Here is a 15,842-nt window from a genome sequence, read left to right as displayed (position 1 = left end):
TATTTTCAACTTTCAGTAAAGGAGATTATAGTAGTAAACTAAGATCCTATAATGTGAAGGAAAGTATCCATCCTGTTTCTAAGAATATGAGTCAGTGTCCTTTAACTGTGGTACTTTTATACAGTAGCACTGAACTATGTCTCCATGACTATGTTATCCAAAGGTTGGGAATTTATCCCCAGAATATCCCCAGCTTTCCTCAATAAAAGACTGTGGATCTCCCATGAATTCAAGCATTTATGTTTTTTATATATATATATTTTTAAAGATTTTATTTATTTATTTGAGAGAGAGAGAATGAGAGACAGAGAGCATGAGAGGGAAGAGGGCAGAGGGGGAAGCAGACCCCCCGCTGAGCAGGGAGCCCGATGTGGGACTCAAATCCCGGGACTCCAGGATCGTGACCTGAGCCGAAGGCAGTCGCTTAACCAACTGAGCCACCCAGGCGCCCTAGCATTTATGTTTTTTAAATCTGTTTACATTTTTTAGCTTATATTACCTCTTGATTAACTCATTGTTCTATGAGTATGTTTGTTTTTAGTAAAAATTGCCCTCCTGGGAGTTAATCCATATTCTTGTTCAAGTTAGACCTTCTTTGTTCTGTCTTTGCCCAAGTAAAGGGAACAGAATTCCTCAAGTAGTCCTCGTGCAGATGGGTGTTAAAAGGCTTTAATAAAGTTAGAGAATCTGATTCTTACAATTCAGCAGGCTTTCTCTTGTTGCTGGTGCCAGCTTTTTATTATTGTTATAGTAGCACATTGAACCAGTGTCTTCAGGGAGCTGTTTAGGTTGCTCATAATTAAGATTTCTAGGTACAGGGCACCTGGGTGGCTCAGTTGGTTGAGCGGCTGCCTTCGGCTCAGGTTATGATCCTGGAGTCCCTGGATCGAGTCCTGCATCGGGCTCCCTGCTCAGCAGGGGGTCTGCTTCTCCCTCTGACCCTCCCCCCTCTCATGTGCTCTCATTCTCTCTCTCTCAAATAAATAAATAAAATCTTTAAAAAAAAAAAATTTCTAGGTACAAATAGAGGCAAGGATATTTTAAAGTAGGATTTAAGATTTTTATGATCTTCACCTTTTTCTAGCTTTTTAAAGTGGGTACACATATCTCTGGGAATGTGTAGCAGTGTATCACATAGTATGTGAGACTAAAAATTAAGTGAAGTTTACCTTCTTTGATACTCAAATTTTGGGGAAAATTTAGTGAAAAATTGTTTTCATCATGCATGAACCGTGAAGTAGAAAGAAAATTTACACACAAGAATTTTAAATATAGGAAAGATTTCAAAAAAATGGCTGGATTTGCTATTCTCTACTCCACAAGGCTGTAAGTTCTTTTTCTCTCCTCTAGTAGAGGTTCTGTGGAAATGTGTGAGAAGCACCATTCGTAGTTTCACCAAGGTTTGCCTCTTAACTTTTTACATCTTTGAGTGGTCTATCAATCTCTGTAGGTATTTGAGAGCTCAGTACAAGCACTTCACTTGGAATATTCACTCTGCCTCTTGGTCAAATTATAAAAATACTAAGGCTGATCCCTAGAGACACTTTTTTTTTAATCCTTATTTTTTATTCCTGTAAACCAGCTCAGCAATGAGTGAAATTTTTAATAGTATTGATATTAGAACTTTTAGAAAATTTTGGCAGTCTAAATTTTATTTACAAGTTGCCCCTCATCACTTTTGTTTAATTTTTCAAGGAATGTGTATAGGTTAGTATATAAGTCTTTGGTTTATATTAGGACATAAATTTTTGATATGGTAGACTTCCTTAAAGGGATAAATATATGGGTATATGAAAAATAAATACATGTTATTTATAACTTTGACTTTTGTAGAGGAATACCTGCAATTGACTTTTGATAAATCAGTATTTAAAATTTCTGCAATTTTGCACCCAAGTACCTACTTGAATAAAATACTTCTCGGCAGTGAACAAGGAAGCCTACAGTTGTGGAATGTAAAATCCAAGTAAGCATTTTATTTAGAATATAAATTTAAATATCATTGACTCTCCACTCTGTGCTCAGCTCAGGCATAATGACTGAGAGCTATTTTCTCTGCCCCTAAGGTTATCTATTGAGGCTCTTTATGTGATGTTTACACTATTGTACATTAAGTATCCCTTGGATAATCATTGAGTAAATGATAAGTGTGCCCACTTACTGAATTTACTATGTGATTTAATATTTTATTGAATATCGTTGTAACAATTTCAGAATCTCTGTTTCTTCAAGGACTTTTTATTTATCATTTGGGGCTTGATTCTGAAATTTAGAGCAGCATCACTATTGTCATGCAATAGTTCTATAACATTAGTATCATAGTTATATTCCCTTCTGTAATATTTTTCTAGAGATCTGCCTACATTCTATGATGGTTTTTTGTTATAGTCTGTAATATAAAATGGTTTTTAGTCATGTATTTTTTTTTTTTAAATTTCTTAAAGAGTTGGCATAGTAGAATAATTACCAGCAGCATCGGGCATAGGATCTAGAATTGGTCTGTCTGGGCTCTGAATTATTAGCCATATAACCTTAGCTTAATTATTTCACGTAATTAAGTTTCTTAGTTTTGGGTTCTGAAAAATGGTGATAATATCTACCTCATGGGATTGTTTTGAGTATTAAATAAGTTAATAGATGTACTTAGAATAGTGTGGGGCAGAGTTATAACCTAAATGTCTTCTGTTACTATTTCACTTTTTAATATGTAGTTGATTTTGTTTTCCTAAAAAATAAAACCTTTCAACTATTTTTCTTCTTCTAGTAAACTACTATATACATTTCAGGGATGGAAAATGGGAGTAACAGCTCTTCAGCAGGTTAGTATTTTTCTATTAAGTCAAAGAAGAAATGAAGTTAGTGTGACCTTTCAGTTTCAGGGGTCACCCATATTTTTAGGCCTGAAGACAATAATATATAGAACTAATTTATTTTTATAAATATTACCCTAAAAAATAGTGTTTTGGAAATGTAACTGAAAACAAATAATAATGCCTTTGCCTATAAACATTTGTGGAAATCTTTTTGTCTGGAAGTAGGCTCTAAACATCTAGTTAATATGGGATTATGTTTACCAATCATTTGCAAGCATGTAGCCCAGTGCTTTGTACAGAGTGGGGATGATGGAAATGAGTTAGTTGTTAGTAAAGGAGATTGCAGGTCATACAGAGAAATTTGTCAGAATGTTGAGAGTTGTAGCTTGGAATAATTGGGACCCAAATCCTAATATTTCATTAACTAGCCTCTTCCATAAATACCTGCTTTTGTTTTTATGAGTCTGCAGAACAGGTATGAATGAATGAATGTATGTCTGCGGAGAATCTTATGCATATATTGGACACATATACTTCCAGTGTACCCTTGTCCTTCTAAATATTGCTTATACCTGCCCAATTTATATTCGGTCTTTAATTCTCTCTCACTACCATTAACTTTGCTATGCTTAGTATCTGATTAGGTCCCTTGAGGACAAGGAATCATACTTGTTTTAGTTTCCCCAGGGTCTGATGCATAATAGTCACTTGATAAATTAATAAAATGTTTAGCCTGATTCCATTCTGTAATGGTATAGGACATTGATCTGTTCTAAAATAGAGAAACTTATTATGGAGCCTATATGTAAGACCATTGTATAAAATGAAGATTATATTCATAGATTATTAGAGCTGGAACAGACTAATTGTAAAACTTTTTCGCCTTTTAATATGTTTTATAGGCTTTTCCTGTTTTCCGTGTTTAAGTAATTCTTCACTTCCTTTGTAGTTGGCCTTTTATGTTGCCATGCATATGGCAAGCCTTCATATGTTATGTTTTCTTTTTTTTTTTTTAAGATTTTATTTTATTTTATTTTGACAGAGAGAGACCCAGCGAGAGAGGGAGCACAAGCAGGGGGAGTGGGAGAGGGAGAAGCAGGCTTCCCGTGGAGCAGGGAGCCCGATGCGGGGCTCGATCCCAGGACCCTGGGATCATGACCTGAGCGGAAGCCAGACGCTTAACGACTGAGCCACCCAGGCACCCCCATATGTTACGTTTTCTGAGAGTTGTCTCTCTTTTCTGTTTCCTTCCAGTCAGTGATCTGTAGTGACTTCACATATCAGATTCCTTTCCTTTTATGGCTGTTTTCTTACCGTGTCAGCTATGTTTTAGGGATGAGGAGGTTGATGGTGGCTACCACATTTGAAGCTGGGAAGTAACATGAAAACATCATTCCTAAATACTTACACGTGAAATAGCAATTAAAGTATGCTAGAATGGAAATACTTACTGTTTTTTTTCCATCCTCAGGAAGATAGTCCATTTTTTTGATAACACATAACTAATGATGCATAACATCAGGATTATTAAAGCTATTTTGATTAAGAAAATAAAAAGCTGAATAATTTAATTTTCAGGCACCAGCTGTGGATGTTGTTGCTGTTGGTCTTATGTCAGGTCAGGTTATCATTCACAACATTAAATTTGATGAAACATTAATGAAATTTCATCAAGACTGGGGACCTATTACTTCGATTTCATTTCGCACAGGTAACTTTTAACTTACTTATTGAAAAGTGTTAAGAACATTTAAAATGCATTACTCTGAAGCTCAGAAATTTTCCAAATGGATATTTTCTTACAATTTAATGTAGTTAATAAAATGAGTGAAATACTGCATTGCAAATAGCCAAAGGATTATGAATAGATTATTGGTGGATAGTCTTTTCTACCTTTATGTTTATGGGTTAAAAGGGTAGAGAGAAGAATTGTTAAGTTTGGTTGTTTTATGGTGCATGTTTTTCTTAAGTGTATTTTATTTTTGATAACAGATGGTCATCCAATAATGGCAGCTGGAAGCCCATGTGGCCATATTGGACTCTGGGATCTAGAAGACAAAAAATTAATCAATCAAATGAGAAATGCACATTCTACAGCAATTGCCGGGCTGACGTTTCTCCATAGAGAGCCACTTCTTGTCACAAATGGTGCTGACAATGCTCTGAGGGTATTATGATTATTGTTGTTACCATTTTCCTGGCTTCTGTCTTTGGGTTTATTACAAGCCTGTTTTAATGTATGAGCCTGGAACCTAGAAGATGAAAGGAAAAATGGGATAAGGTAAATGTATAGATGACGCAAAGAACACAGCAAGTTACATGATTGCAGTGAAGTGAGAAAGTTACAGTTCCTCTCTCCCCCGGCCCCCTCTCTAGGGTCCGCAGCCTGGCAAGCACGACCTGGTGCCACCTGATATATGTAGAAGATGGTCTGACTGCTTGCAGATCACTTAACACATTGCAAAAGAACCTTATCTTTTTATTTCTTGGCAGATATGGATATTTGATGGTCCCACAGGTGAAGGTCGGCTTTTGAGATTCAGAATGGGACATAGCGCTCCTCTTACCAAAATCAGATATTATGGACAAAATGGACAGCAAATTATTAGTGCAAGTGAGTTTCTGCTTTGTACTTTTTGTTTATTCAAGCAAGTATTGAGAGCAGGGTGTTTAATATTTATTAGGTTTGGTATTTATGAATTTTCGAATTCAGACACCCCTTAGAGTGATTTGGAAATCTGGGGAAATGAGGGGATTCTTTTTGAATACTTTAGGAAGCATTGTAGATGATATTATTTTCATTTAGAGTGTTATTTTATTTACTAATTCTCAGAGACAGATGGTCAGATTCTGAAATTGTGGCCCTTGGCTAGTCTAATAATCTGCTGAAGATTATTAGTACCTCATTTTATCCTTTGCTCTTACTAAATGACAATCTATGCGCAGGTGAATATGGTAATGAAGTAGTTGTAATCCAGCTCTCCTTTTATTTATTTTTTATTTTTTAAATTTTTTTTAAAAGATTTTATTTATTTATTTGACATAGAGGGTGGGGGGAGAGAGCCAGCACAAGCAGGGGGAGCGGCAGGCAGAGGGAGAAGCAGGCTCCCCGCTGAGCAAGGAGCCCGATGTGGGGCTCAATGATGACCAGAACCGAAGGCAGCTGCTTAACCAACTGAGCCACCCAGGTGCCCCTCAGCTCTCCTTTGAAAGTGTCCCAAATTGTAACTTCAGGTTTTAAGAATTTAATTTTGTAAGATCTGTCATTCATATGTTCCACTGTTGTGATGAAGTTTGAGTATTTTCTATCTATATCAACAGGTCAAGATGGAACTCTTCAATCATTTTCCACAATACATGAAAAATTTAACAAGAGTTTGGGACACGGTAGGTCACTTGCAAGGTGAAAATAAAGCTGCTGGTCACAAAAGAAACATTTCAAGATAGTGTGAGACAACCAGAGGAAGTTTTGTTGATAAATTTCCTCTTGGATGAAATTAAAAAACCCTTGTATGGTAGAGTGTAGTAAGATTCTTAAGATCAGTGTTGCTATGGAAGTGAATAAGGTGTTGCTATAAGGTTATTGAAAAGAATTAGATATCTTGGGTGGTAAAAACATACTGCTGTCACCCAGGAGACACTGATGATTTCACTTGAGCCATGTATAGAGTGCAGGATTTTAAACATGGAAGGGACCTTAGAGAAAGCATCAAAGTTAGCAGTGTCCCATCTTTTTGGAAAAAGGGCTTGCTTTATTCTCTATCCTTGCCCAGCATTTCCAGCATTTGAAAGATTTTGTATATTAAGCAAAAATGTTTTTCAGTTTTATTTATAATTACCCTTCTTTTTAGCTACTCTCCTGGCTAATCATGCATATATATATATATATATATATATATATATATATATATATACACACTTCCAGATGAGTTTTAGGATCTTTTTAATTTTTATTTATTTGAGAGAGAGAGAGAGCATGATGGAGAGGGAGAAGCAGGCTCCCCACTGAGCAGGGAGCCCGACATGGGGCTTGATCCCAGGACTGTGGGATCATGACCCCAGCCAAAGGCTTCGACTGAGCCATCCAGGTTCCCCTTTTTGGATCATTTTTTAATCACCATCCAAAGTGATACTTGAAATTCGTTGGAGAGATTTGGTATCTTCAAGATTATCTTCACATCTAGGGGTACTATATTCCTCATTCAAGTTGTGTTTTATGTTCCTTAGTGAAGTTTTTTTTAGCTTTCCTCCTGTTGGTCCTACATATTTGAGATTATTCAGTGGAATTTTATGTATTTTAATATAATTTGCTAATATTTTTTTGTTAGTATTATGGATGTGATCTTTGTTCATTATATATCCACTCTGCAATATTTAATATTTAATAATTAGTATATAAGAATACATAATATATTGTAATTACAAAATAATTATAATATTAGATATTACTGCATCATCGGAACTCACGGGTTTTTTTTTGTTTCTGTATTTGGTTCAATAAATGATTATTTGAATAATGATTTGATTGTTTTTCTTGATTGAAATGACTGTATGACCATCATATCATCTGTAAAAAATGATTATTTTTACCTTCATTTTTCAGTTATTTGTTTTTTTATGTAATTATATAGATTAAGTTTCATAAATGATCAAATAATAGTGATAATAACATCTTTATTTGGCTCCTGACTTAAATAGGAATATCTTGAACTTTATAGTTACGTGACGAGGAGTAGCTTTTCTGTTATGTCCATTTTTTATTAAGAAAGGTTCATAGCTGTATTCCCCTCTCCCTCATCCCCAGGATTAATAAATAAAAAAAGAGTCAAACGTAAAGGACTTCAGAATGCCATGTCAGTAAGACTTCCACCCATCACAAAGTTTGCAGCTGGTAAGTAACTTAATACATGTTTTGAGAAGTTCTGCTTTGTTTTTTATTTTTCCTATATCTATTTTTAAATTTTTTTTTCATTTTAAAAAATGTTTTTGCAAATATTAATAAGCATTTGGAAGTAACTCCAAGTGCATGCAAATCTCATTGAAGACTAAAAAAGAGTTACTTATAATTTGAAATTGTTACCTTTTAATTTCAGGGTTTGGTCTTTATAAGACCTATTAATAAACAGTATTTGGTATTTCATTTTGTAACCCTTCTTATTCTAGTATATGTCTGGTATGATGAAAGTCACTAATGTTAAAAGGGTAAGAATGGATTTAATCAAAATCAAAATGCACTGAGGTCTTAGTATGCTACATCATTTGAGTGGTATTTGATTCAAAGAAGTGATTTTAAGAAAAATGTAGATGGGATTGTTGAGTGAAAGCTATCATAGAAATAAGGCACCATTTCCATTTCAAGGTTATTATATCAACCAGATGATGTTTTTTTCCCCTTTTTTTTAACTTTAATTTTGACTACCCTCCTGTCTATTTTTTGTCTTAGAGCTGAGTGATCTTCCTAAAACATCTGAATCATGTCACTCACCTGCTTAAAAATCTTTCAGAGGCTCCTTATTACTTACAGGATGCAATCTCCTCTCCTTAACATAGCTTTCAAGATCCTTTATGCTATATGGCCCCAGATGCCTTGCCTGCTTCCCAACTTTCTTGGGAAAATACTTGCTGTGCTTCATTTTGTTCAAGTTACTCTTGGACCTGTTTATGCCCCTGTTCCCTACTCCCCCCATTAATTGCTATTTGTTTTACTGCTTCTTTCAGGGAGCCAGTTATTTCTGTCCTCAAATCTCTTAGTAAACTCTTCCTGACTGCTTTTATAAGACACTGTATTCTTTATTTAGTTTTTTCTAATTAAAATCTCTTGTTAGATTGGAAGCTCAGTGCTATCCAGAATTACTTGTAAACCGTCATGTCTCTAGTGCTTAATGAAAACATGAATATTATATGCTTAATAAATAATAGGTGAATGAATGAAGGAAGGAAGGAATGAAAAATAATTTGATACATGATTTTTATTACATTTTAGAGGAAGCTCGTGAAAGTGACTGGGATGGTATCATTGCTTGCCATCAAGGTAAATTATCTTGTTCGACCTGGAACTATCAGAGATCTACAATAGGTTCTTACTTTCTCAAGCCAAAAGAGCTGAAGAAGGATGACATAACTGCAACAGTAAGTGAGCTTGAGTTTGTTGATAAGAGCATTTTCTTCTGTAAAACTGTCCTATGGTAATCTTGTTATACTCAGGTTTATTAATGATAATATTGGTTGAAAGAAAATAACTTAACATTTTGAAATTATTCCCTAATAGTGTTAAGTTTTGCAACTGTAGAGAATTAATTTAGGCATAAGTTAAGCTTTGCTTAATCAGATGTAGTATATATTATTTTAGTTTTCAAATTAATATAGGATTACTCAGAATAATACCCTTTGAAGATGAGTTCAGCATGTATCAATGAACTTTCTTACCTTAATTATGTTGAGTATACAGTACTATACTCAATGAATGTGAATCTTAAGGTTTCTTTTTTTTTTTCTTTCTTGATTTCTTTTGTTACAGAATAAGATTTAGCTAACTCTTTAATGAGTTATAGATGTTCTAGAAGTTATTTAAAGCCTTTATTTCTTTTCTTATGTTTGTCTCTTGAGAAGTGCCTTATAGAGAAATTCTGATTGAATTCTAAGCCTTTCTTAAATACAGCTTTTAAATGCCAGTATTTACTTAAAAGTTTACTTGTTAAGAAATTTTGTTTTTGTTTGCTTTTGTAAATATGTAAGTCTACTTCTGTTGGGTTCAGATTTAAGATGTAAAGTAGCAATGTCAAAATTGGCTTGCAGAATTGTTCCTCCTGTTTTAAACACAGTTTTATTGATATAATTCACATACTATAAAATTCTCTCATTTAAAATGTAGAGTGATTTTTAATATATTCGTACGATTGTGCAGTCAACACTAAAATCCAATCAGTCTAATTTTAAAACATTCTTACCACCTCAAAAAGAAACCCCATCCTCTCAATTCCCCTCTCCCATTTCCTTAACCTAGGTGACTACAATGTGCAAAATTGGAAAAACATCACATGTTCATTGATTCTTGACTATGGAACCTTTGTATTAAATTTTGAAATCAAAGATTGAATCCTCCCAAGTTTGTTCTTTTTTCAAGCTTGTTTTAAGTATTCTGGTCTCTTGCATTTCCATGAGAATTTTAGGATCTGCTTGTCAATTTCTGAAATGAAAGCAGCTAGGATTTTGATACAGATTTTGTTGATTCTGTAGATCAATTTGAGGAGTGATACCATCTTTATGTTACTTCTGGTCAGTGAACATGTGATGTTTTTCCATTTATTTAGAGCTTTAATTTCTGTCAGCAATACTTTATAGTTGTCAGTGTACAAGTCTCATACTTCTTTGGTTAAGTTTTTCCTGGTATCTTACTCTTTTTAATGCTATTATAAATGGAGTTCTTTCCTTAGTTTTGTTTTGGATTGTTCGTTGCTAGCGTATTGAAATAGAATTGATTTTTGTAGACCTATCTTGTATCATGTAACTTTGCTGAACTTACTAGTTTTAATACTTACTTAGTGAATACCTCTGTTAACTCATTATTAAAAGTATAATTCCACATTTGATCCTGTTTTTTACACAGTTTTTTGTAAGTATGTATGCTCTATTCTCCACAGTACAAAAATCCAGTTTTAAGCATTTATACTATTTTCAAAACTGTAAGAGATTTTATCTTAAGCTTCTTAAGTTTACCTGCACAGTTTTAAGTAGCTGTTATATTAGTGGTAATGATAATTACAACTAACATATTTTGTGTGCTTACTCTCTCCCAGGCTCTGTGCCTAACATGTATTATTTTATATTATCCTTGCAACAATCCTATGATATTGTCTGTTAGCCTCTTTTTATCGACAATAAAATTGAGGCTTAATGTAATAATGAGAACATGCCTAAGGTCAGTAACGCTAGTAAATGGAAGAGCTGGAATTGAACCTGCGACCACTCATTCTAGGACACAACTCACAGCTTATAGTGATCACTCATGTAACATCTAGTGTATGCATATACAGTGATACTTAACTGGTGCCGAATCGTTTGGCAAACAGAAGCTACTAGGAACAAAGCCAGTAACCAATAAGTAATAAACAAAAGTATTTATCGGAGATCTGTGCATTAAAGTACAGTTTGTTACTCCAAGGTAATTATCTCAGCTTATTCATTTTTGGTAATAGCTATCTTTGATAATAGATAATGAGTAAATTAGAAAAGGAGCCAGAAGCAGGCCCATTAAATGCAAATTCTTGGGGCCTTTATTTTTTGAAGGGTACAGCCAAGTATCTCCATTAGTTCCTGAGAGCATAGCTACATAACATAGCATAAATATTTATAAGTTATTCAAAATAGGTAAGATTGTGTATGTGTTCTACTTAGGAAGATAAGATGCTTTTTAAGATTAGTCCATAATTTCCTACCTAAAATATTTTATTTTTTAAGGAATATGCTATAATTACTTAGAAAAAAATATATGTGGGGGCGCCTGGGTGGCTCAGTTGGTTAAGCGACTGCCTTCGGCTCAGGTCATGATCCTGGAGTCCCGGGATCGAGTCCCACATCGGGCTTCCTGCTGAGCAGGGAGTCTGCTTCTCCCTCTGACCCTCCTTTCTCTCATGCTCTCTGTCTCTCATTCTCTCTCTCTCAAAGAAATAAAATCTTTAAAAAATAAAAATTAAAAAAAAAATTGAAAAAAGAAAAATATATATGTGATGGAACATACTTCTGAGAATGCTATGTTAATATCTCTTGACTTGGTGTATCAGTTGTATGCTGCTTTGCACAGTTGAATAGCTTCTATTAAATATTTTCTTACAAGTGTTAGAAGTTATCTGTTTCTTTAGGCATAAATTCACCTGGCTTTTCTATTATCTGAGGGAATGACATCTGATTGACACACAGTTGCAGTGAGGGATTTCTCTGGCCATCACCCAGTACATAGCCAGTCTCATCTTTTTAACATAGGAAAAAAGACATCTTAATAAAATACTGACACTTGGGGCACCTGGGTGGCTCAGTTGGTTGGGCGACTGCCTTCGGCTTGGGTCATGATCCTGGAGTCCCGGGATCGAGTCCCGCATCAGGCTCCCTGCTCGGCGGGGAGTCTGCTTCTCCCTCTGACTCTCCTCCCTCTCATGCTCTCTGTCTCTCATTCTCTCTCTCTCAAATAAATAAAAAAATAAATAAAAAATAAAATACTGACACTTTAATATTAAAATATGAGTTTATTTTACAGAAACTCCTTCAGACTAAATGTTTTCTATGCAATATCTTATGTATTCCCTTCCTAGTACGTATAATCAAGATATTTTGGGCTTTTTCTTTGGACATGCATATGTTTTTGGTTTTATACCAGCTGTAGAAGCAATTATATAAGGTAAGGTAAAGAAATTAGGCAGTGGAATACTTTGACTTCAGCACTGTTATGAATAAATTAAAAAATTGAAGGCCAGATGAGATACAGTTCTTCTCACTTTGTGCATTTCAACTGAGTTAACTTTGGTTATGTTTTATTTTCTTGGATAATATTTCTTTATACTTCTTAGAGAATGGAAATAGAATCAAGCAGATAGTTCTTATACGCCCAAGTATAATTACATTGTGTTTAAGAAAATTAACGAGGCAATTCATTTAGCATGCTTCTTATTTTTAATGAGATAATTAGTAGATAAAAGGTATTTGGAAACCATTAAAGTACAGTAAAAATCTTGTTATTTTCTGTATCATTGTGTTTTAATTTTTTTTTTCTAAGGCAGTAGATATAACTTCTTGTGGAAACTTTGCTGTAATTGGTCTCTCATCAGGAACTGTAGATGTATATAACATGCAGTCTGGGATACATCGAGGAAGTTTTGGCGAGGATCAAGGTATTGAATTTTTTTTCCTTTTTCTTAAAAAATAATAATATAGAAAGATACAAGGCTAATAACTGTCTCTGGCATTTATTAAATTCTTGAGTGCCAGGCCTTTTGCTAAGGTTGTAGGTGGGTTATTGTCAACCCTATCTGGCAGTTACTGCCATTACAACTACTATAAACACCATGTTGAAATACTTAAAGAGAATGAAATTACTGATAGATTAGGCAAAAGTAGATATTATACAAATAAAATTTTTGTTTTCTTCCCCTTGCATTAAACAAAATTTTAACCTTTGTGGCATCAACCTGATGGGTTTTTTTTAACTAGAGCAATATAGGAATCCAGCTTAATTTCAAGATTTTAGGGGAACTAAAGAGTGGGAACTTAGATACTTAAATAAAGGAATCACTCTGTGTAGCGTTCAAAGAGGCAGTGCCAATTCTTATTTCTTTTTTCTTTTAACATATGCTTCAAAGCTCATAAAGGATCTGTTAGAGGTGTTGCAGTGGATGGATTAAACCAGTTGACGATTACAACTGGTAGTGAAGGATTACTCAAGTTTTGGAACTTTAAAAACAAAATTTTAATCCATTCTATGAGCCTTGATTCACCTCCAAATATGATGCTGCTACATAGAGACAGGTAAAGTTTTTCCTTTAATGATTATGGATTTTCTTCTTGATGATTTTGGTAAAAGTCTTAATGTGAGTACATAATTTACCAAGTGAGAAAATCAGATATTTAATGTAAAAGAACAGAAATTTGCTTAATTCCCCACAGATATACTTGATTATTAGCAAAATTAAAATGACTCAGATTTTAGTTAAAGGTTTGTTGGTTTATTAAAACTGGTGTATTTATCTTACTAGTGGCATTCTGGGACTTGCCTTGGATGACTTCACCATTAGTGTTCTGGACATTGAAACTAGGAAGATTGTCAGAGAGTTTTCTGGACACCAAGGCCAAATAAATGACCTGGTAAAATGAACTTTTGATGTGTAAATAATACTTGACTAATTTCTGTTTCTATTTTAGGTTAAAAAAACTGTTATCTTTTAGTAGCATTAAATTTATCATATGAGATACTCAAATAATTTGGAAACTAATTTTCAAAGAATAGATTTTTAAAGAAAATTTAGAAGTTAAAGAAGTTTCATATTTCTCAGGAAGTTATTGCCATCAGGTTAAAGTATAAATCCCAGAGTTCATCTTTTTCTCTTAAACTCCAAATAAGTCTAAAGTATACTTTGGAGAATGAATGACCTATTGAAACATAAGTGTATCATTTTTAACTTAATATTAAACTAGGCTGAGAGAACTCATTTCTGATTTTCTGCATGTATATCTGGTATCTGGTTTATTCTAGTTTAGTGTTATTTGTAGTTTGTATTTCTTAATTCTAAATGAGTTTAATCAATAAAAATGTATTTTAGCTTACTATTATGTTCTTATAGTGGGATATGTGATATGATGTGTAATACAATATTGTGTTATTATAATGGGATATGTGATATGATATAGTGGGATATGATCATTTGGAAAGTGTATATTGAGGACTATATTAAGTATATATTGTTATTTTTCATCAATTACAGAACCTTGATTTACTTGAAAACAGGAAAAAATTAAAATCTGGGCTATTCACTGGCAATTCCAACAGCTACATTTATTTATCTGTTCTTATACCAAAAATCAGAATTTGCAGTGGTTACCCATTTCCTTAAAAATGGGAAAAGATCAGGAAATTGTGTTGTTCTGCAGATAGGAGATTAACAAAACTACCCATTAACAGAATTTGTTGTGATAGCATCTATAGAAATGAGGGCAGGAGTGGAGTAGTTTTGGTGAAATTTTTGATGCATTCTTGAAAGCAATGTGAGCTTGCTCTTTGTATTTCTTTCCTTTTCAAACCTGACTTTGACCTTGTGTGTCTGGAATATCTCCTATTTAGTAAAGTTAGAGCATTTATAACATGACTTTACCTATCAGAGTCATTTTTCCCCATCCTTTGTTAAAGTTGTGCACTATTCTGTAAATTGAATTCACTCTATAAGATTTGAGTTTCCCCTGTATCACTGCAACCCATTGAACAGATTGGAATCTACTTATCCCATTATCGTCTGTTAATATGGATGGTCATAATCCCTGTGGTGTGTTTAGACTCCTGGCTAAATAATCTACCATTATAAAAATTAAAATTTTTTTGTTTTGGGTCTTCTTTCACATATGATCTGATCTAAGCCTCTAATACTTACGTGCTACAGGAAAGTGAGAGCTATTTGTATCAAGACAACAAATATAGCTTCTTTAAGGTGGCATAGTAGTTTATTATTTAAATTTATTTTGAAATTCTGATTATTGTAGTTTTAAGTTATACTTTGGAAATAAAACATCATTATAAAAGTTTTTTTAACTGAAGCTACAAGTAAAAGTAGAAGTTATTCTTTAGTAACTTTAATATTTTAAGAGAATTTACATTCTTCTTTACATCATTTTGGATTCTTAGAAAGTCAGTTTAATATATAGACTCTTCAGTGAAACATAACTTGTTTCTTTCACAGAACTTTATAAATGAAATTAGACTAACAAAATATTTCTAATGGAATGTTCTCAGAGTAGCAGTTTTATGCTAAAAATGTTTTATGGTCAAACAGTTTGTTAACTATCTCTTTAAGTGTAGAAGATTGTGGAGTAATCTTTTCCTATGGAAAATTGGATGATACTGTTAACTTTTCGAGCTTTTTATAATTCGTATAAAAACTTAATTCTTATCTATATCCAAGCAGTGGTATGTAAGAAGTGATACCTTCTTTTTTATAACATAAGGTAGTCTAAATTTTACTCAGACTTATTTTTCATGAAGCTTGCATCTTATTTTCATTTCTTAAATTCTTTAAGCTGTTAAATATACAGACACAAGCATATATAGGTAAATAAGCACACACACATGATATATGTATTCTTTTTTTTTTTTTTCTTTTTAATTTGAAGGCTTTTAGTCCTGATGGTCGTTGGTTAATAACTGCTTCAATGGATTGTTCTGTTAGAACTTGGGACCTTCCATCTGGGTGGTGAGTTTATTTTTAAATCCCTAACCTCTGTCAGAAGATTTGTCAGTCATTGTTTTTACTTGTAACTTATATCTACAGTTAGTTA

General features: G+C 33.5%; 1 protein-coding gene across 1 annotated transcript in view; it reads left to right on the top strand.

Moving 5' to 3' along the window:
• WDR36 (WD repeat domain 36) overlaps nucleotides 1-15,842 on the top strand; it is a 40,555-nt gene that overhangs the window by 8,767 nt on the left and 15,946 nt on the right. The window contains exons 6-17 of the mRNA XM_035012292.1: nucleotides 1,834-1,966; nucleotides 2,765-2,819; nucleotides 4,392-4,524; nucleotides 4,806-4,981; nucleotides 5,307-5,427; nucleotides 6,135-6,200; nucleotides 7,618-7,704; nucleotides 8,797-8,942; nucleotides 12,580-12,694; nucleotides 13,163-13,328; nucleotides 13,556-13,664; nucleotides 15,678-15,757. Of these exons, the coding sequence (XP_034868183.1) occupies nucleotides 1,834-1,966; nucleotides 2,765-2,819; nucleotides 4,392-4,524; nucleotides 4,806-4,981; nucleotides 5,307-5,427; nucleotides 6,135-6,200; nucleotides 7,618-7,704; nucleotides 8,797-8,942; nucleotides 12,580-12,694; nucleotides 13,163-13,328; nucleotides 13,556-13,664; nucleotides 15,678-15,757 (1,387 nt within the window). The remainder of the gene's footprint in view (nucleotides 1-1,833; nucleotides 1,967-2,764; nucleotides 2,820-4,391; nucleotides 4,525-4,805; nucleotides 4,982-5,306; nucleotides 5,428-6,134; nucleotides 6,201-7,617; nucleotides 7,705-8,796; nucleotides 8,943-12,579; nucleotides 12,695-13,162; nucleotides 13,329-13,555; nucleotides 13,665-15,677; nucleotides 15,758-15,842) is intronic.

This window comes from Mirounga leonina, unplaced genomic scaffold (genome assembly GCF_011800145.1).
Source record: "Mirounga leonina isolate KUSES-001 unplaced genomic scaffold, KU_Mleo_1.0 Mir_104, whole genome shotgun sequence".
Taxonomy (NCBI): domain Eukaryota; kingdom Metazoa; phylum Chordata; class Mammalia; order Carnivora; family Phocidae; genus Mirounga; species Mirounga leonina.
The sequence above is the reverse complement of the archived record's forward strand: the minus strand, read 5'-3'. Positions and strand labels throughout refer to the sequence as shown.